This window comes from Schistocerca gregaria, chromosome 9 (assembly GCF_023897955.1).
Source record: "Schistocerca gregaria isolate iqSchGreg1 chromosome 9, iqSchGreg1.2, whole genome shotgun sequence".
NCBI lineage: Eukaryota > Metazoa > Arthropoda > Insecta > Orthoptera > Acrididae > Schistocerca > Schistocerca gregaria.
Window position 1 is genome coordinate 217960803 of NC_064928.1, and position 23646 is coordinate 217984448.

Here is a 23646-nt window from a genome sequence, read left to right on the forward strand (position 1 = left end):
GGTGGACGTACCGCCGAATTGCTCAACACGTGGGGCGTGAGGTCTCCACAGTACATCGATGTTTTCGCCAGTGGTCGGCGGAAGGTGCACGTGCCCGTCGACCTGGGACCGGACCGCAGCAACGCATGGATGCACGCCAAGACCGTAGGATCCTACACAGTGCCGTAGGGGACCGCACCGCCACTTCCCAGCAAATTAGGGACACTGTTGCTCCTGGGGTATCGGCGAGGACCATTCGCAACCGTCTCCATGAAGCTGGGCTACGGTCCCGCACACCATTAGGCCGTCTTCAGCTCACGCCCCAACATCGTGCAGCCCGCCTCCAGTGGTGTCGCGACAGGCGTGAATGGAGGGACGAATGGAGACGTGTCGTCTTCAGCGATGAGAGTCGCTTCTACCTTGGTGCCAATGATGGTCATATGCGTGTTTGGTGCCGTGCAGGTGAGCGCCACAATCAGGACTGCATACGACCGAGGCACACAGGGCCAACACCCGGCATCATGGTGTGGGGAGCGATCTCCTACACTGGCCGTACACCTCTGGTGATCGTCGAGGGGACACCGTCATCGAACCCATCGTTCTACCATTCCTTGACCGGCAAGGGAACTTGCTGTTCCAACAGGACAATGCACGTCCGCATGTATCCCGTGCCACCCAACGTGCTCTAGAAGGTGTAAGTCAACTACCCTGGCCAGCAAGATCTCTGGATCTGTCCCCCATTGAGCATGTTTGGGACTGGATGAAGCGTCGTCTCACGCGGTCTGCACGTCCAGCACGAACGCTGGTCCAACTGAGGCGCCAGGTGGAAATGGCATGGCAAGCCGTTCCACAGGACTACATCCAGCATCTCTACGATCGTCTCCATGGGAGAATAGCAGCCTGCATTGCTGCGAAAGGTGGATATACACTGTACTAGTGCCGACATTGTGCATGCTCTGTTGCCTGTGTCTATGTGTCTGTGGTTCTGTCAGTGTGATCATGTGATGTATCTGACCCCAGGAATGTGTCAATAAAGTTTCCCCTTCCTGGGACAATGAATTCACGGTGTTCTTATTTCAATTTCCAGGAGTGTAATTTCTCTAAAGCAGGACCGAATAATATTTTTCTTTTAATATAGTACTCTGTCTTTGTCATTTGTAAAGTTTTATCATGAAGGCCCATTGTTGTTCCCCCCCTATCCCAAAAAAGAATGTATTTTACTGTATCTATATTTGACTCATAAGTAATTCCGAGTTACAAGCAATCATTTCTCTTCCCACTAATCAAAGGTATTTTCAAAGCTCTGACCATATTTGATGCATTGTTGGTAATAGTTTTCATGAATTTTGTCGGCTTCAAATCGAATCCAGAATGAATGTTCACAATCTGCTCAGCTACTTTATCATAGCTGTGGTTCCCCTTAAACCTCCTGCCAGCCAGAGCTAATCCTTTTCATTCGAATGTTTCACAATCAGTCCACTGAGCCATTACACCAGATAGCTTCTCTTGGACGATGACCGAGCACCAGCAGAGGTGCATACACAATCAACCTTTTTCAAAGCTCCTTTTGTCTTCTCTTCATATTCTGTGTATTGTTCTGCAATTTTTGACTGCCAGTTTATCTGGGTATGAAAATGCAACCAGTCACTTTCTTGTATTTTAGACATGGCTTATTGTACCATTAACTAGTTTTCAAGCCATTGCAGGCTTATTATGAGATGAAGGTGTTCCAGGAAACATTGTATCATGGGTTGAGTATAGCAAGATGCTGTGATGATGGGGCTGGCAAAAATGACCTAAATTTAGTAATCAGAAACAGGAATGATGTTACATTTTGAGTACTTACAGTGCACTGCATCGTGGTACCATTCATAGCAAATCCATTCCCATAATATACATTATCAGGTGTACACACAAATATACACAGTATTTGGCTACACTTGGTTTCACACTTATTCATAGAATGTAAACACTAGGTGTAAATACAGGGTCCGGCAATAAAACCTACCTAATTTTAACTGGCTGTCACAGAAAAACTAAATATGATAAAGAAAAATTACTTTTATTTATGAAAATAAATACTTCAGCATTTTGGATTATTTGGTTTTAAAAATTATATGTGCTAAATGACATCCTCCATTGTTGATACATTGATGAACTCTATCCCGGAAGTTCTCCATACATCTAAGTACCATTTCTCTTGGAATGGCTGCTGCTTCTTGGGTAATGGCCTCTTTAAGTGCTTGCGGCATTGTGGGATGATATTTGTACACTAGAGCCTTTAAATGCCCCAAAGAAAAAAATCACAAGGTGATAAATCAGGTGACCTCGAGGGCCACACGATGTCTCCTTGTGAAGAGACCAGATGACCAGGAACCAACTCGTGCAGCATTTCCATAGAACACTGAGAGGTGTGGGATGTTGCTCCATCTTGCTAGGATCACACTTCTTGATCTTCATGATCTGCAATAAATTGGTTTAGCCTAGGTTGGAGGAAGGTATCTAGCATGTGACAATAACAGTCTGAATTAACCAATACTAAGAGGCCACCTTCTTTGAAAAAATACAGTCCCCACACAAAACATTCAGCAACGGTGCATCAAACTGTCACACGAGGGATGTGTAGTGGTCGCTGATGAATTTCATGAGGGTTTTCTGCAGCCCAGTAGTGGAGATTCAGTTTGTTTACAGTTCCTGATAAGTGGAAATGGGCCTCATCCGAAAAGACTCCTGGGTAACCATCATTTTGAAGGGGTGCATATGAAGTTCTCTACGAAGAATTCTTGCACTCCCATGAGAGAAACTTAGGGCAGCTGAATGTTTAAGCACTGAACGCATTACTAACTGTTGCACAGACACTCACACATACCACATTTTCCGGGACTGTCGCACTCCGAGGACGGTCAGTAGGTTTTCTCTTCAGTGCTGAGCCTGTCTTTCTAAAGCTTGACACCCACAGTTGAATAGTTTTTAATACTCTCTGAAACTCTCACAGAGTACTAATCATAGAACCACCATCGCTATGAATAAATTCATCCACAACAAACACAAGATGCTCACCAAGCCCCGCCATGGCACACACTGAAAATGGCACATACACCACTTTCAAACAACACACACTCCACATCAGTATCCTCACTACGATTCGCACACCGGCTACGTCAAATATGGGTTTTATTGCCGGCCCCTCTACAAAGAGTATATATACAACAGATATAACACTTTGCTACATAATGATCTTTGGCCAAAGATGTATTGTCTTACAAAATAAATATTTATAGGTACAGATAATACTTAAGTAAATCCTGCTAGCTGCAGCTGTGTTCTTATATAGACAATTACAAGTAATACAGTTTAAAAAGGTGCACAAAAAATAAACAAATAGAGTGAACTATATACAATGAAATTTAACAGTGAATGAGTTAACAATGAATGAGTTACAGCATGTCAGAGTTGTTACACAACTAAGAAAGTGAAGTATTTACTATGTAATTATGTTATATACTGCCACAGTTTACAAGCCTGAGAGAATATAATTTATGCAGGGGGATGGATATGTCTCGTTACTGTCTTAGATGCAGACACTATTTACAAAGATATAGCTGTCACCTGTTCACTGAATGAACACTCTTAGTGTTGCCAGCAAGTAAACTCATAATCGCACAAAACTGTAATGCCGACCTCGTTCACTCCTTATTTTCTTCCTTCACTTCCTAATGTGATCACTAGGTATTGTCAGATGATTTTGGTACGTTTTTACATTGTACAGATATAATGTGTAATTAAGCCCTCCTACATTTTCTAATAATTTGGCTCACAGTTATATTCGCTTTATCTAGCACTTGTTGCACCATCAATATCTGACACGGAACTATTTTTGTTTGAACAAATCACTCATCAAATGAATGACAACTACAAAGCATGAAATAAAATATTGATGAGAAGCATTTTGAAATTTACAGATACAAAATATTTCTATTTTAAGTATTTCAAATAAAATTGAAAAATCATTTCGGGAAAAAAGGTACTTTAAATGCAAAATAAAAATTATTTTTCATTTTGTATTTGCATTTCAAATGCATGTATTTCACATAACTCACATCTCTCACCAAAAAGGAATGAGAATATAGACACTGGAGGATATCTAAGAAATAAATGACGATTTTGGATGGAGAAGAGGTCACAGGAGACCACATCAAAACAGTCAAACTACCAATGGACGGAAAAAATAAAAGCTGCAGCAGCCACCAATGACTTCTTTCACATCCTGTGCCTTATTATTGCTTTTGACCCCTCAGTGCAATTCATCTATTGATTCTGAGACCTACTTTTGAACCTGATGAATTACATCATTGATTAGCTGTTCACCTGAACTAGAGGCAAAACCGCAAAATAATGTGTGTGTGTGTATGGGGGGGGGGGGGGGGAGGCACACATTAAACAAATTGTAGGCAACTAGCCAGACAAATTTCTGGCCCCACTTCTGAATACAGCAGCCTACCTGCATGCCGGCCGTGCTGCACGGGTCGGCGCCACTTGGTGGGGGTGGGACGAGTGGCGGTTGCGGCGCCACCTCCCTGCCCCTCCCTCCCGCAGAGGACATCGGCGAGACGAGGTGGAACGACACATTCTGCCGGATGCCAGAGTAACACGAACGCAGGCTGGCGATGGCCCACAGTGCCGCCGACAAATCCCGGTACTCGGCGTACACCGCCACCGAAACCACACCCTGCGCATTCGGGTTCTGATTAATCTGTGTCAAAAAAATATTGCGTCAAGACAAAAATACTGCAACAGATTACAAAATGCATAATTGTCGTGATCAATTCTGGATGCTTAAACTGTCGGCATCGGCATCGTTCTGGGCTTCTACGTTGGCCACTGGTAGTTTACTCGTTCTGAGAATTTATGATTTACTGCAGCGGTGTACAAGTAAGAAGGTGGATGTGTGATGCATTCTATGCGCAGAAGGATGGAGCATACTTTACGGTGTCACTACTATGCTCTCTCTGCCCCTCACCATATGCTCCAGCCGTTGCCGACCCTGATATCTGGCAATCATGAGGCAAGTGCCACACTAAGATACTGCTGAAACATCTGACTCTGCGTAAAAAAATATTTTATGCTCAGTAAACTATCATTACCACTTGCCAAAGTAATACTTGTCATGTTTACTTCACACTACCCACATTGAACACTGCAACTTGCTCAATACACAGATTGAATAATATTGGGGATGGGCTACAACCCTGTCTCACTCTCTTCCCAACCACTGCTTCCCTTTAATGCCCCTCGACTCCTGTAACTGCCATCTGGTTTATGTACAAATTGTAAATAGCCTAGCCTTTAGCTCCCTGTATTTTACCCCTGCCACCTTCAGAATTTGAAAGAGAGTATTCCAGTCAACATTGTCAAGAGCTTTCTCTATGTCTACTAATGCTAGAAACGTAGGTTTGCCTTTCCTTATTCTATTTTCTAAGATAAGTCATAGGGTCAGTATTGCCTCACGTGTTCCAATATTTCTACAGAATCCAAACTAATCTTTCCCAAGGTCGGCTTCTTCTAGTTTTTCCATTCGTCTGTAAAGAATTCGCGTTAGTATTTTGCAGCTGTGACTGATAGTTCGGTAATTTGCACATATACCAACACCTGCTTTCTTTGGAATTGGAGTTCTTCTTGAAGTCTGAGGGTATTTCGCCTGTTTCATACATCTTGCTCACCAGATGGTAGAGCTTTGTCAGAGCTGCCACTCCCAAGGCTATCAGTAGTTCTAATGGAATGATGTCTTCTCTCGGGGCCTTGTTTCGACTTAGATCTTTCAGTGCTCTGTCAAACTCTTCACGCAGTATCGTATCTCCCATTTCATTTTCATCTACATCCTCTTCCATTTTCATAATATTGTCCTCAAGTACATCGTCCTTGTATAGACACTCTATATACTCCTTCCATCTTTCTGCTTTCCTTTCTTTGCTTAGAACTGGGTTTCCATCTGATCTTTTGATATTCATACAAGTGGTTCTCTTTTCTCCAAAGGTCTCTAATTTTCCTGTAGGCAGCATCTATCTTACATCCCTAGTGAGATAAGCCACTACAGCCTTACATTTGTCCTCTAGCCATCCCTGCTTAGCCAGTTTGCACTACCTGTTGATCACATTTTTGAGATGTTTGTATTCCTTTTTGTGTGCTTCATTTACTGCATTTTTATATTTTCTCCTTTCATCAATTAAATTCATATAAAGCACAAAAGATAATTACTAAAATATGTACTATTCTATGTGCCTTACACTATTTTTACACTTTGTCCCCATACCGGTTCAGAAATTTGTCCCATCACAGATCTCCCATGTTGTAGAACTCATCCAGATAACTGTGGGACGATCAAATTGCTGTCTTAGCTTTTTGCAGACTCAAACATCACTAGCTCACACTTCTCAAAGCAAGACTTTCCCCCCATACTGGGCTATTAACTTATGGATTATGATGGGTGTTTGTCCCTTGCTCCATAGAAAACAAATCACACTTTGTTGCTTGTGTTTCATGGACAAGTAAATCTCAACTGCAACCTTCAACAACTGAGAGCAGTGCCTTGTCGCAGAGCCACCAATGGATAAAGCCAAGTTAGGTCCAAGAAAGGTCTAACACTGGGAATGGATATGTTGGCTTCACATTTACAGCTGTAATTTGGTAAAAAAAAGGGGGGGGGGGCAATACTTTGGTTCATCTTCATAAAATAATGTGGTTCACAGCCACTTTGAAAGGTAGTTTCAAGGACAGTTGCATATGATAGACATCGCTAAATGACGGAAAACTCCAAATGTCTCTAAGTGGTTTGGAAAGGGGGGGGGGGAGAGGGAGTGTGGGTGGGAGAGAGGGGGGCGGGAGTGAGGGGGGGGGGAGGGGGAGAGAGAGAGAGAGAGAGAGAGAGAGAGAGAGAGAGAGAGAGAGAGAAGTGAAGGTAAAGAAAAAGTGCAGAAAAGCATAACAGCTCCTGAATGCATGCCATGTCAGCTCACTCAAAAATTCTGACAGCTGACTTGTAATTATCAACGGTAATTACTGGACAAATAACTATTATAGTATATGGAATGTAGATCACAAACAGATCTCTCCATTTCTTGCTAACACATGTGCCCACGTCATTAATATATTTTTATTATTCCATAACTAATTCTAACGATTTTATTCCCTCATTCTGAGATCAATAATTGCATCACATTTCTGGGTTAAGGTGATGTGAGATTTAACGTATTTCTGCACACTGTTGCACCACTAATATACTTGACAGTTGCCAGCATGTATTATTTAAAGTAACATCAGTCATAATAGGCACAAGAGTTTCACTACATGTGATGTCATTACAAAAGTTGGTGGGTTCAAAGAGTTTATTAGTGGATCATATTTTCAGAGACAGATTGTACGTAAATGGCAAATTATGAAACGGCAGAGCCCACCACAAGGGAGAAAAATGGTATATGAAAAAAAGGATAGTGGAAAGACCTCGTTTTGAGCATTCATTGTGACAACTAGCCTGTGACAAAACAACACGATTTACAGCATATTACCACAAAATAACTTTAAACTAAGATGTGCCTAAGTTTTGAAAACAAGTCTAAACAACTAAAATCCATACAGCTTCATAGTATATACTGAAATTCAGAAAGCACTGACCTTAATGATTGGAACAACACATTCAAAAATTTTGGAGTAAAAATAAGCAAAACAAAGACAGTAGAAATAACCATCAACAGGCAAGGAACAACCTCAAATAAATTTCCAGAAGGAGTCAAAGGAGAAACTTTCACATTTCAAGTACCCAGTAAGCACAATCTCGAAAGATGACACCATTAAGCAGGAAATACTCAGCAGGACATGGAAAGCATCCAATTTTTACAGTCTAACCATACATCTTCTCTGAGATGATAAAATGCCATGAAAAGCAAAAGCAACCATTTACCACACCTATTCTGTACCAATCCTAATATATGGCTTAGAAACATGTACCCTACTAAACAAAGACCTCAGGACAATTCAGGCAACAGAAATGAGATTCATTAGAACTATGAACTAAACAACTAGAAAGGACAAAATCAGGAATGAAGTGAATAGAAAAGTAGCTGGTATTGAGGTTCTTGTTACCAGTGCCAAAAACTGCCAACAGCTTCATCATTTCCAAGGTATTTGTTGCCAGGTGCTAGGACCTAACAATCTGTCGCCTAAATCAGTGGATTTTCATATCTGTGGCTTTGTGTTGTCATGAGAATTATTCCCCATTCATCTATACTCCATTTCCAGACTTTCCTTACCACGTAATGTGCTCGCAGCACGACTTTCAATCTCGTAAAGCTACAGCTCATCAGTATATTTGTGTCTCGTATTCAACCACTGTTATATTTTATGTTTACTGATTCAATAACTGTGAAAGAGAATAGCAGCATAATTTGACTGAGTGAGGCTAGTAACGAACAAGAAACAGAGTTCACATCTGCAGACCTGCCAACGTTCGACAAGCGCCGGGATGAGCTGGAGGTGCCCGTAAGAGCACTGTGTGACAAGTGTGGTGTCTGCAGCGACTGGCCGGCGTGCTGTCGTGGCCAGGTGAGGGACCAGGCGGTACTCCCCACTGGCGTCCAGGACGCGGCCGTGCTGCTGCAGCGACAGCGCCAGTGAAGAGAACAGAGACTCCACCTGCATATGCAGTGACTAATAACAACAGAGTGTTCGATGGCATACAAATTAGGCACAGCAGCACATAGTGAGACAGAACGTTATGTCAAATAATACTGTGTTTATTTGTATGTTGAGGATAGGCAGGATATTAATGTAAATGTTAATAACTATAAACAAATAAAATTACATAGTTAAGAAAAATGATTTAGTGGAAGAATAACTGAACTGCTGCCCCTTGTAGTGCTGTTCAAACATGCAAAAAGGAATTTCTTAAAATAATGGAACAGACAGTTAATAATACTGTAAATCTGTAAACGAAACGAGATATTGATTCCGCTAATTTCAAGTTACCGCCGCTCATACCTCACCTGTCTTTCAACATCTTTGCCTGTGTACTTCCGCCTCGACTGACATCTCTGCCCAAACTCTTTGCCTTTACAAATGTCTGCCTGTGTCTGCGTATGTGCGGATGGATATGTGTGTGTGTGCGCGAGTGTATACCTGTCCTTTTTTCGCCTTAAGGTAAGTCTTTCCGCTCCCGGGATTGGGCTGACTCCTTACCCTCTCCCTTAAAACCCACATCCTTTCGTTTTTCCCTCTCCTTCCCTCTTACCTGAAGAAGCAACCGTTGGTTGCGAAAGCTTGAATTTTGTGTGTATGTTTGTGTATCTATCAACCTGCCAGTGCTTTTGTTTGGTAAGTCACATCAACTTTGTTTTTAGAACTATATATAAAGTTTTAAATGCCTCTTTCAGACATTACTTCATAGCATAATGATTATAAAATATTTTATAATGGAATCATCAGATTAAGTGGAGAGGTGTTGCAGTAAAAATGAAACTGAAACAATAAAGTGGATGACAAATGTAAAAGAAGACCTGAAGTAAGCAGGAATTCACAATCAATACACCAAAAAGAAAAATTTTAAGGCAAAAAATTCAGGACTGGACAGTTGTGGCCTGGCAGAAAAACACAAGGGGACCGGAACAACAGAGTCTGATAAGCGGAAGAGAGCCTGTTCCGAGACAATGGAAGTGGTATGAGTACAAAGAAAAGTTAAAACAAAACTCTCCAAGCGATCTTTTTTGCACATTATACGGTCCAATAGAGCTTATAATAATAATAATAATAATAATAATAATAATAATAATAATAATGATAACATACAAAAAGACATAATCAACTACCTAAATGCCATAATTACACTTAAAAATATGTAAAACAGTTTATGCACATAAACTTTTACATACTTATTGTATTGGAATTCCCACATCTATAAAAAAAATTGAATTTTATGTTGAAATAATTCCCCTTAAACACACTTTTAGCTAGCTTGGTACCTTATGAACTGATGTTAAACCACAGTATGATCCATTTTTTGTAGTTTCTTACACACAACTTAACTGAAATTGGCATTCTGATTCTACAGAATGGATATATGATTAGCAAGTCTGAACAATCAAAATTCCTAGGTGTTAAGATATATGGTAAGCTGTCATGGAAACCTATGTTCACGATTTTGTTAAAAAACTGAATACAACTACATTATAAAACCTATCTGCAATAGTGATAGTCCAACTCAAAAGTTAGTCTACGCCACATATTTTCATTCACTTAGGACATACGGCATTATATTCTGGGGTAACTCTTCTCATTTACAAAGTGAAGTCTCTACTCAGAAATTGACAGTTTAAGCAATATGTAGTGTAAGTTTGTGAACTTCTGGTTGACTACTGTATGTAAACGTGGGAATTCTGACACTGGGTTTTTAAATGTAGATTTTCTAGACTGTTGTTTGTTGTTAACAATATGACCTTAATCCCAAGAAACAGCAGCTCTCAGTTAACACCAGGCAAAAATCCAACCTGGACTTGGAAGATTACGCTTTAATGCCTAGTTGATATCAAGGTCATCACAGATAGAGCAACAATCAGACTGTTTCATGGATGGGGCAGGAAATCAGCCATGCCCTTTCAAAGGAATCAACCCACCATTTGATTGGAGTGATTTAAAGCTGTATTTTGATCACACCTCCTTGACTCCTCTACAGAAAGATTAACAGCATTCTGCTGAATCCATCTGCATTAAGTTAACACAAAAATTAAAAAATCTTATGACTAATCCTCACAATTTTGGGCCAATGTGCTAATTTGTTCCAGGCAAATTATTTATGAATTATTAGCAATAAAAGTGAAGATAATGTTTTCAATTTAAGTGTCTCCAAGGAACATAAAAAAATAATCAAACTATTAGGTTTCCACGTAGATCAGAAATTCAGCCGGGGAGTCATGCAGAAAAATTGTGTTCAAAACTTTCCCGAGTGATTTATCTGCTGTACAAACTGAGGAATAATGTAAGCAAAACCCTACTAGTGTATGCATATTTTGCATTTTTCTGCTCCCACCACACCTATGGAAGTCTTCTATGGGGTAACTGACCCACCTCAAAAACTGTATTCAAGTGGCAAAAAGGCTATCAGATGTAGAGCAAGACTGACTCCAAGAGAATCCTGTAAAGATAACTTTAAAGAGCTCAATATCACAACAGTCCCAAGCCTCTATATGTATAGTTGTCATCTCAGTGTTAAAGAGAATTTAAATAATTTTGACCTTAAGATGTCTGTACATAATCACAAAACAAGAACTGGACAATCAATTGATATACCCTACAGTAGACTAGCTAAGGTTCACAACAGCCACAAATATCTAGGCCTAGATTTTTCAATAGACTCCCAAAAGCTGCCCATTCTGTTGCCTGTAATACTTTTAAGAATGTTCTAGCAGAGTGGTTCACGAAGGAAGCATACTACTCTATAAAAAGAGTATGAGGAATCAAATTTAACTGACAAAGTTCTGACTACTGTCATACTAAGTTGTAATAAATTACTGATTAAAAGTTTCCTACATATATAATTTTCACACTATATATAACAATGTGTCACTGGTGTAGATATCATGAAATTTTTATATATTTTATGTATCTTAGCTTTGTATGTAAATAATTATACCAAAAACTTGTAAAATGTTTGAAGGTGAATAAATTCAAATAGTCAATATTAATGGAAGGAAATGAAATACCGTTGCAATTATTGCACAGGCAGAAGGTCGTTTTATGTGTTCAAAGTGACGCCCTTTAGCAGCCAAACAATGTTGATTCTGCTGAACTGTTGACCGAACTATGGCCGTCAGTTTTGCCCGTGTGATAGCCGCAAAGGACACTTTGACAGTTTTTCAAAGCTCGTTAAGTGTAGCTGGCTTCTGTTGTAAATTTCATTTTCGAGATCCCTCTTCGTTAGAAGTCAAGAGGTGTAAGGTCTAGAAACTACGTTGGGTATTCAACACTTTCTCTTCGACCTATCCATCAACCAAGTAGATTTTCATCCAAGTACGTTCTGACATCTCTGTGGTAGTGAGGTAGAGTGCCATTTCATTTCCAAAGACTCTCTTTGATGGCAGGCAAAATCAATGCTTTCAGCTTATGAAGATTCACGTCACTGGTTATGGTACATTCATAGAAGCAAGGGCCAATCAAACTGCTCGATGACAGACCATGCCACACGAATACCTGGCACGAATACCTGGTAGATTAACATGTTTGTCCTCATGAACATGACGATTTTCAGGAGCCCCATACACAAAATCGTGGCAGTTTACAGTATCATTCAGCTTGAATTGTGCCTTGTCAAAACCACTAACCAAAAAACTGCAAAATGTTCATCTTCGCGACACATGCCTTCAAACCACTTGCAGTACTCCATCCTTCGATCCGGCTTGTCATCATTTATAATGTTCCATGATCTTGGGATATACACTTTCCATTTTGCTACCTTCAGAATCGTCATATGCTTGATTGGTTTACCGTACTTTCATGTGTACCCTGCTTCACAGATTTTTTTGAAGTGACCTAGTCAAATGTTGCACTGAACAGTACTATTGGCTTAAAATCTATCCTGACTACGATAAATTGTTGTATGCATTGATAGCTAAGTTTCGCATACAATACGCCATTGCCATTGCATCACCATCATGTTTTCGTACATGCAGAAAACAACCTTGTGTTGATCAAATGACAGTCTTACATCATTCATTGCTGATCTGTCATCTGCTGGAAAACATGCACCAAGATCTGTTGAGAAAACAATGGTCTATGCTACTGCGCAAAATTGTAACACTATGTCCTTTTTTTCCAAAGATATTAACTATCAAAGAGTGTCTACAGTTTTCTCCGCCCCTCTTTATTACTAAGTTTGCTGATGTTAAATTCATGTACTGACTCATTCCATGACCACAGAGATTTGTTCCTCAATCTTGTCCTGTGAAACTAGATGTGAGCAATAAAATAAAAAAATTAAATCCATCAAACTTTGGATGTGTCATTATTAATTTTGTAATGTTTTGACCAATTGTGGCCAAAAATAACACTGAATTTATTTTCTTCAGTCTGTTGACACAAAAAAGTATCTACTTTGAATGGGTACAATGAATGTACTATTAAGCAGTTACACTGCAAAAACACTTCAAGGCAATTTTTATGTAATATCTACTCTGTATATAAACCTTACCAGCCTTTTTTAAAACAGCGTCACTCTTTTTAAGTTCACATTCATTACACAAATCAACAAAATTCTTAAGGTTTGGTTAGCGACTTAATTTGACATTAGACAGAGACGATATAAGCTTACTTCCACCATATAAAAAGTTGATATGTTTTACCCCATGAATCTTTTCAAACACTTGCACAATAAGAAGTTAGTTGATTGGTTTGAGGGAGGAGACCAAACAGCGTGTCATCGGTCCCTTCAGATTAGGGAAGGAAGTTGGCCGTGCGCTTTCAAAGGAAGCATCATGGCATTTGTCTAAAGTGATTCAGGGAAATCATGAAAAACCTAAATCAGGATGGCCGGACCATCATCCTCCTGAATGTGAGCCCAGTGTGCTAACCACTACAACACCTCACTCGGTGATGTTGACTGACTGAATCCCTCTGCAACAGAGTGTTCTTTGTTTTGAAACTTCCGGTAAATTACTACTGTGCATCAGAATGGGACTCAAACTGGAAACCTTACCTTTTGTGGGCTATGCTCTTACACCAACTGAGCTATGCACGCACAACTCACAACCCTCCCTTACAGCTTTGCCTGTGCCACTACCTCGCTCTCTCCCCTACCTTCCAAAGTTCCATAGTACTCCTTCGTACCTTGTGGGGAGAAGAGATATCTAAATTACTGAATGGCTAACCTGTTGCAACAAACAGTCCCAATGGCGGGTTGTCTGTCCAGCAGTTTCCAGGAACAACAAAAGCTTTAGTTTCAATAACTCATGTAACTAATGACTGACTTTAAAAATTTAAAAATGTCATTATTTACTCATTAATAGGTATAAACTTACGATAGAGGTTTAACACAAACCAATTATTAAAGTTAGAAACTGTGTATATGTCTTTAGGCAGCATTAACTCACAGCATGCAAATTACACAGACTATATTCATCCAATATTTGGGAATGAGAGCACTTTGAGACTTCCAACAAACTTTAAACATAATTTCAAATTTTTTTATACATTTTCTCACTTACAGCCGCACAAAATAATGAACGAAAAAGATTTTATTGCTTACTAAATGTTTGTTGTTCATGTGGTAAAACTTCACCTTCAAGCGTGACATTTTGAGTTATCATTTCTTTTCAATTAACTCTATTTACTACCTATTTTGGAGACAATATCCACATATGCAATTGAAGATATCTATGAAATTATATCACTGTACGACACACAGTTTAGGAGAGAAACTACCTTTTCTGAAAAACGCAAATAGTTCTCAATACCCGAAACTAATCCAACGAGATAATTATCACAAGGCACATTCAACCATAAAGGTTTTATGTGCTTAGTGCCAAGTATGTAACAAAGTAACTCATCTGTAATCAGATGGTTGAGGCTGTGTTATGCTTGGAAATTCAATTCCTTAAAGAATCAGAGGCAGAGTAGCGAATGGACCCAAGTAAAAGCATTCAGTTTTTACACTCAAAACACAGTGCGTGTCATATTTTATCCAAAATTACTGTACGTGTACATGTTCCCAACATACCAGTAATGAAAAAAAAAAAAAAAAAAAAAATTGAAAAAAAAAAAAAAACAGCGTCCTGAATGGTTACTGACCTTATTCTTCAGTTTATCTGGTGTTTACCACTACCTGACTGACTGAACCAATTTCATTACATTCCACATTTTTACACCACCTTTTATGTCACATGCAAAAAACATTTAATAGTTTCTTCAAACTAGGGTTGGCAACCTGTATGAACTATTTTCACCATTTTTCCACTGTTTGGTACTTATGTATAGACAGTCACACCTCACACAAACAGGCTGTTTTCAGCCACTATGGCCATTTCCTTGGAATAACTGAGTTGTCAGTATATAATTATAATAGAGACCAAAATTAGTCAAATACATGAGAGGTATAGATTTTGTCTATCAATTACCACCAAATAAAGGAAAAATGATGTCAATTCAGAATAGTTGAATTATGTAGGCTACAGTATAAAGTATACACACAATTACACCAGTATCACAAAGAATGTAAGCATTTATAGATTTTTTTCGTAGGTTTTGACACAATATAAAAATAATAGTAGACATAAAGAATATGATCAACCCCAGAAACTCAAAAGCGATGTGGACATCAATGAGGGAGAAATCTTTGAGGATAACTGCTAATAGTCAAGAACTGGAGAATGTGATCCAGTTCAAGTAATTGGGAAGCCTGCTGACAATGGATCCTCTATACGCAAATGAAATTCAAGCAGCGCTCACCGTGGCCAAAGCCACAATCAACAAGAAAAAGACCCAGCTGACCAATAATTTGAGCTTGGAATTAATGAAGAAACTGGTGAAGTGTTACCTCTAGTGCATTGCACTGCAAGGAGCAGGGATGTGGACAATGAGAAAATAGAGAGAAAAAAAAACTAGAAAATTTTGAAATGTGGTGCTCGAGTAGAATACAGAAGATCAACTGGACAGATCAGGTGACAAAAGATGACATGCTGCGAAAAGTAGGAGAGAAGAAAACTATTCTGACTATAATTCTTCAGAGGAATGCCAACTGGATCGGACTCATACTTAGATATGAAGGGCTCGTGTACAATGTCATTGAAGTGAAGAATTCAACATTTGGATGACATGAAAGATGGAAGGAGATGCAGCAGACTGTAGAAAGAAGCTGAAGACAGGGTACACTGGCATCAGAAATTCTCCATACGAAAATGAGGACCTGCCATTTGGTAGCATACTACATAACATAATAATAATGAATATAACACTTCCAACAAAAATACTCACAACTTACTTTTGCACAGAAAGGAGCAAAGAATGCAACTGTAAAAATGTTTGACCACCTTCTGCAGATAATAGAAGTTAAAAAAATTAAAATAATTTCTATTTGACAAGTTCTGCTCTACGGGTGGATTTCTGAGTAGATAGTATGTACAGGGACAGTCTGGAAAGTTCTTGGTCTGATAGGAAAAATAACAATTGCTGCTTTCAAAGCAGTTTTATTTTTCAACATGTTCTCCTCCAGTACCAATACACTTCACCCAGCAGTGTTCCAATGCCATTATCCCTGAAGGAAGTACTGCAAAGTACCCCTCTACAGACACACTGATTTCTTGACTGGACAAAAAGTGCTGACCTGTGAGGAATTTCTTCAGTTTTGAAAATGGATGGAAGTCCGAGGGAGCCAAATCTGGGGAATAGGGTGATGTTCCACCACTTCATAGTGCAAATCCCTCAATTTCCCCATTGGAACGGCAATTTTATGGGCAGGCGCATCGTCCTGTTGAGAGATGAATTTTTCCTTCTTTAAGCATATTTCCATCCACTACTACCTATTGATGTAAGAAGTTACTTCTGTTTGTCTTAAAATGCACCAAGCCCTTTTCGGGAAGTGTCCTGTGAAAGTATTTCTGATCTGCAGTGAACACATGTAGCACCCATCTTGCACAAAGCTTTCTCGTGTTCAGTTACTAGTGCGAGATGTGACCCACATGTTCCTTTGATATCCTTAAAACATTATAAATTACATGCAACTTTATACACTGATCTTCCCAAATCATATGATGCAATTTGTCAATGATTTCCGGTGTGCTTGTACTTTTCAGAGATCCTTCGTGTAGCTCACCTCGGACGCTTTCACAGACACGTTTAAACTCGGCTGTTCATTTCTTCACAGTGGAAACTGAAAGTGAAGAGCGGCCATACAAATTTATAAGCTGTAACTGAATTTCTGTCAGTGTTAAACTTTCTTTATGAAGAATTTAATCACTGAATGATACTACATTTCTTTCCATTTTCAATACCACATGCACCACAGCTGCTTCAAATGACTGCCTACAGCCAACAGCTGCCTGGAATGACTTACAATTTTAGGTGGTGTCTGCTAACACATGTACTAATGTAAGGTGAAAAAAAATCACACGCATAGTGCAGCTACCTGTGAGCTAGGCTGAGAACTTTTGAGGCAGCCCTTGTATATGGCTGTGTTACATTTGTCAAATTTTGTAGTAGATCAGCCCTTTGGCTGCTGCATGCATACTTGCCATATCCAGAGCTGAGTACACATTAAGAAAATCTAAAGTGTTATGTTATTAGTTTTATTTTGTTACTTATAAAAGGAACTGCATAACTCCAGAATAGTTAGTTCATTAATCACGTGTTCCATTGATCAACCTCAAGGTAACCGTTATGATGTGGAATGTGTTAAATGCATAAGAAATGCATGCATCACTGAAGGTTTTTTTTTAAATTTAAAATTTTTGTTATCCACCCCACTCTCTTAAATGGCACAAAATGCATATATTATACCTATCGATTTATTTATTCCTATTCAAGAATTCATCTGTGGTATAGAAAGGATTGTCAAAGAGATATGATTTCAGCTTATTTTTAAAACTGTTACTGTTGACTGTCAGACATTGTATTTTATCTGGTAATTTATCGAAAAGTTTTACAGCGGCATATTTTACCCCTTTCTGTGCCAAAGATAGGTAAAGTAGAGGATATTGTAAGTCCGTCTTTCTTCTGGCTGGTACTATAATCATGAATGTCATTGTTGTTTTAAACTGGTCCATCTTGTTGAGAACAACTTTCATTAGTGAGGAAATGTACTGTGAGGCGGTTGTAAGAATTCCTGACCTTAGAGTTGAGTTACCCCAAAATATTATTCAGTATGACATCAGAGAGTGAAAGTATGTTAGCTTCTAATTTCCGTATCCTCAAAATCAGCAATTATTCTGATTGCAAAAGTTGCTGAATCTAGTCTCTTAAGGGGATCCAAACTATGAATTTTCCAATTAAGATTCTCATGTATATTTAGACCCAAAAACTTAGTACACTCTGCCCTGGCTACTGACTTCTGTTGATGTGTTATATTTATTGAAAGAACTGTACTCCTTGTAGTAGAAAATTGGATGTACTGTGTTTTTCCAAAGTTCAGAGCAAGCCCATTCACAGAAAACCAATCAATAACTTTACCAAAGACATTATTTGTATCCTTTTCTATTGGAGTTTCTTTTAATGGATTAATAATGAGTCTTGTATCACCAGCAAACAGTGTCAGCTTAGCTTCATGTTTCAGATAAGAAGCAGGTGGGGGGGGGGGGGGGGGGGGGCATTCACATATATCAAGAACAGAAGGGGACCCATGATCGAACCCCGTAGAATACCTAATGTAATTTCACCCCCATTAGATGAACTGGGAAACTTCTGTGAATCATTTAAACCATATAAAGATATTTTTTCATTCCTGTTCTGTACGACTTAAACCACTTACATGCTGTTCCATTTATACCATAGAATTAAAATTTCTGTAACATAATGTCATGGTTCCCACAATCAAATGCTTTGGATAAGTCACTAAAAATTCCTATTGGTGACATTTTACTATTTAAAAACTCTATTATATGGGCAATGAAATTTTATATTGCTGTCTCAGTGGAAAAGTATTTTTGAAATCCAAACTGTGATTTACTAATTATCCCATTACTGCTGAGATGGCTAACCACTCTTGAGTACATTACTTTCTTGAAAATTTTTGTAAATGCTGGAAGCAAGGATACTGGTCGGTAACTGTTGACATCTGTAGTGTCCCCTTTTTTGAAGAGAGGCTTGACAATGGCTCGCGTTAAAGTCTCGGTCCGGCACACAGTTTTAATCTGCGAGGAAGTTTCATATCAGCGCACACTCTGCTACAGAGTGAAAATCACATTCTAGAAACATCCCCAAGGCTGTGGCTAAGCTATGTCTCCTCAATGTCCTTTCTTCCAGGAGTGCTAGTTTTGCAAGGTTTGCAGAAGAGCTTCAGTGAAGTTTGGAAGGTAGGAGATGAGGTACTGGCAGGTCATGATTCGTGCTTGGGTGGCTCAGATGGTAGAACACTTGCCTGCGAAAGGCAAAGGACCAGAGTTCGAGCCTCGGTCTGGCACACAGTTTTAATCTTCCAGGAAGTTTCATATCAGCGCACACTCTGCTGCAGAGTGAAAATCTCATTCTGGAAACATCCCCAAGGCTGTGGCTAAGCCATGTCTCTGCAATATCCTTTCTTCCAGGAGTGCTAATTCTGCAAGGTTCGTGAAAGAGCTTCTGTGAAATTTGGAAGGTAGGAGACATACTGGCAGAATTGAAGCTGTGAGGGCAGGTCATGAGTCGTGCTTGGGTAGCTCAGATGGTAGAGCACTTTCCCGCGAAAGGCAAAGGTTCTGAGTTCGAGTCTCGATCTGGCACAGAGTTTTAATCTGCCAGGAAGTTTCAAGCCAAACTGATTTACTAACGGAATTTTTTCAACTATTTCCTTTCTTGCCCTTTGCTTGCTACTTTTTCCCAGCATGCCGTCTCTTTCTTTCTTTAGCATACACAATTCCAAATCTCAATTTTCTAATTCAGCCGTAAGGGCACAAATCTTTGCCTCCTGTTCTGTGATTTTTCTGCCCTTTCTACATAACCTACATTGCCATGGAATGCCTCATTATCTACACACGTTTCCTCACCTCTACATTCGCCCCAATGAAACCATAACCTACAGTCTTCACAGAACACCCCCTCCTTCAGATTTCTATGGCAACTACCACATTTGTCACACATGGTTTGGTAGAAAAATTTATGCAAAAGCAGAGAATAACTTGGTGCAAGATCTCTGAAGTTTCATAGCCTGTACTAATACGTAACTAAACTCTAATTTAAAGAAACTTTTTAAGTTACTTTCGAAAGTTCTAATTAGCTAACTAAACTCTGTCCAATGGACACGAATTAATTTAACTTTCAACTGCTAAGTCTAGTCAAAAAACTAAAGACCTACACTCGTCCAAAATTTAAACCTAAAATGTAAACAAAACTAACAACTATCAGCCTTTACAAAATACTTTCTTTCCTATCTAAATATGCTCGTAAAAGTGAAAACTTCTATATATAACCTAGCGAAGTAGTAAATGCACTAGTCTAAAATGTAATATTAACTAAATTAGCTCTTATTTCAATATTAATCACTTTACTCAGTGAGAGCTTCATGGACGTGCGTGAGTGTGAGCACTTTAAATCAGAAGTGTTGTGCTATTAATCTGTACATGAAAGAATTATATGTATAATGTTGTAAGTTAAGCTCATGCATGTTGGAAGGAAATAAATAAATACACAATTATTGCCTAAAGCAGCTACCTGCACTAAGTAACTTGCATTTGGACATCTATCTGGGCTGGTGGCATGTGAGCGGTTTTTCTCAAACTGTGATAAGTATTTGTGGGGTGCATACAGTGACATCTCCTTTTGTGGTCCTACGATTTCTCACATTACCGTAGACAGTAATTTAATGAGTGATAGCAGCCACTAACATGATACCGAAGTCACGAATAACTAGACATAGCTTGAAAACGGCAACCGTAGCCGAAATAGTTCTATCACAATACAGAACTTCAATTGAAACAATGGACTTGAATTTTTAAATATATAATGTTATTACAAGACTTATATCACACTGCGTGCCCAGAAGAATGTGCACTTTACTGAAATGGTCAACATAATGGTGAGTTGTCACAAATACAACCCATCACAAATGAAAATAAATAAACAAATAAATCAAAATAAAATAAGAAGTCAAACTAAACGCTACAGTAGAGGAACACATTACACTTACGAATGTTCTACAAGTGCTATAGGTAGAAACACAGGAATTTTCCAAATATCGACAAGAAATGTCTACATAACCTACTCTCCAAAACCACTGAAAATCATATCAGAGGGTAATTCCCACTGCACCAGTTTGTAGGGGAAGAATGGATTTTCAAATCACTCTAATTAGTCTAATGTTGTCCCCACAATCCCTATGGTGCCAGTACATAGTGGTTTATAATATATTCTTTGATTTATAACTTAAATTTGGTACTTGAAATTTTGCAACTTGGCTTTTTGGGGTAGTTTGTGTCTATCACCAAGCATCTGCCAGATCAGTTTCTCCATGACACCCCCCCTGCCCCCAAGGGTCAAACAAATCTGTCACCATCTGCGTTACCCTTCTTTGTATGCACTCAATATCCCCTGTTACTCCTGTGGGGTAATGGCACTACACACTTGAGAAATGTTATAGGATGACTTTCAAGTTATGTGCTTTATAGCCAGACTCCATTTCCCCAATATTCTACTAATGAACTAAAGTGTGGCACCTGCTTTACATACAACTCAGCCTACACAAGAGTCCCTTTTTGTACCCCTACCAACCGTCATGCTTAGGCATTTCTATGAAGTCACTGATTACAACTGTAACTCACTGGTATTTTGTGTCGTGAGCAATTTTACATAACTGAACATTTGAAGCGAGTAACCAATGTTTGCAACACTCTGGAAACTTACCTAGATCTAAGTATCTGTGCAGCAGTTTTCAAACAACACTTCATTACACATAACTGCATCATACGTGTAAATGCTGAGGTTACTGTCAGAATTGTCTGCAAAATCATTAATACAAAACAGCAATGACCCCAACTCAATTCACTGGGGCACGTCCGAAGTTATTTCTACTTCTGTCGACGACTCTACCCGAAACAAAAAAACTGTGGCTTCCCTACAAAGAATTCAGCTCCAGTCACAAACTTTGCTCGATACTCTACAGGCTCGTATTTCCGGCGTAATAAGCATATATGGGGTACCGAGTCGAAAGCTTTTCGGAAGTCAAGAAATACCACGTCTGCTCAACAGCCTCGATCCGCAACTTTCAGGATGTCGTACGAGGAAAGTGCAACGTTTTCCTCACCAGTCGACACAGACGAGGTCACCGCTTTCGAGGTATCTTGTTAAGTACGACTTGTAAGAGACGGCAGGCGGCCGACTCCCTCGGGATGCTCTCACACGCGGAGCTACCTGAGTGCCAGCGGCGACCGGGAGGGGCGGGGCGTGGCCCGCGGCAGGCTGGCGGCGGTGGCGCGACTCGAGCCGGCTCAGCAGCACCAGGTGCACCACCTGCAGCACCGCCACCACGCCCACCAGCAGCAGCACCACCTTCCCCCAGAGCAAGTGGTGCATCCTGCCACAGCGCCTCTTGTCACCTCATCTCACACTGCCGGTCGCCGGTACACTACCGAGCACACCTGAAACCAAACGGGGATCGAAAATGTTGTAGCACCCAGAGTGGCACAGACAAAGAGCACGACAATTCTGCTTCGTATAACAGAGGCTGAAGTCAGGAAGACAATACAGAAAGTAAAAAAATGAGTTATCAGCAAGTGTAGGTGAGGTTCCTGTCTCTGTTCTGAAGGCATGCACAGGCAGCCCACAAGCTCCACTGACAAATATACAATAAAGATCCCTTTAGTTCCACTATTTTTCCACGAAAGACTAATGAGTTAAATACTAACAAAGAGATAGAGGTGCTGGCCAGTACTTAGCTCAGTACAGCCGATAGACACACAAAAAAAAACAACCGAAAATTTACGTTCCTAGCGTTCGGAATAAATGTTTCTTCATCAGGGAGGAGAGAGGGGAAAGAAAGGGAAGAAGGGAAAGTAGATTTAGTTACTCACAACCCAGGTTATGAAGCAACAGGGAAAGGAAAACAGGGAGGTTAACAAGGATGGAGGCATGGTTGTCAGAGGGAAGCCAAAAATATTCTACTGTAAGTACTGTGCCAGCTTCAAACCAAAGAGGATGCGTACATAAGTAAAGAGGTATATAGTATAAAGATGTATGATGAAAAGATGCATGAATGGCTAAAGAGGAAAGGGAAAGAGGAGAAGACTGAAGAGTAAATGGGAGTGAGGTTGTTTAACGTAGGTTCAGTCCAGGGGGATGGCGGGATGAAAGGATGTGTTGGAGTGCAAGTTCCCATCTCCGCAGTTCAGAGGGACTGGTGTTGGGTGGGAGAAGCCAAATGGCACATACGGTGTAGCAGGTTCCTAGGTCCCTAGAATTATGCAGGAGGGCATGCCCCGCTACTGGGTATTGGATCTCTCCTAGGCGGACTGTTCATCTGTGTCCGTTCATGCGCTCAGCCAGTTTAGTTGTTGTCATACCGATGTAAACGGCTGTGCAGTGCAGGTATGTCAGCTGATAAATGACGTGTGTAGTTTCACACGTGGCCCTGCCTTGAATTGTGTATGTTTTATCAGTAGCGGGGCTGGAGTAGGTGGTTGTGGGGGGATGCATGGGGCAGATTTTGCAGCGGGGTCGGTTACAGGGGTAGGAACCGCTGGGTAGAGAAGGTATCTGGGAATATTGTAGGGTCTAACAAGGATGTAACAGAGGTTAAGGGAGCGACGAAAGGCAACTCTGGGTGGTGTGAGGAGAATTTTGTCAAGGGATGATCCCATTTCAGGGGTTGACTTGAGAAAGTCATATCCCTGCCGGAGTAATTTATTGATGTATTCGAGGCCAGGATAATATTGGCTTTGGCTTCTCTCTGACAACCATGCCTTCATCCTTGCTACCCTCCCTGTTTTCCTTTCCCTGTTGCTTCATAACCTGTGT

The 23646-nt window shown here is 40.0% G+C and overlaps 1 protein-coding gene across 4 annotated transcripts in view; it reads right to left on the bottom strand.

Annotated features, from left to right (window-relative positions):
- The window catches only part of LOC126291999 (beta-1,4-glucuronyltransferase 1-like), a 92456-nt gene that overhangs the window by 61375 nt on the left and 7435 nt on the right, over positions 1–23646 (bottom strand). For 3 of the 4 annotated variants that reach the window (XM_049985780.1, XM_049985781.1, XM_049985782.1), the window contains 3 exons: positions 22045–22271; positions 8470–8664; positions 4481–4708 (listed from right to left, as the gene is read on the bottom strand). In XM_049985780.1, the coding sequence (XP_049841737.1) occupies positions 4481–4708; positions 8470–8664; positions 22045–22206 (585 nt within the window). In that variant the 5' untranslated portion in view covers positions 22207–22271. Of the gene's footprint in view, positions 1–4480; positions 4733–8469; positions 8665–22044; positions 22272–23646 lie in introns of all 4 variants that reach the window. The other variant, XM_049985779.1, reaches the window with a different exon arrangement.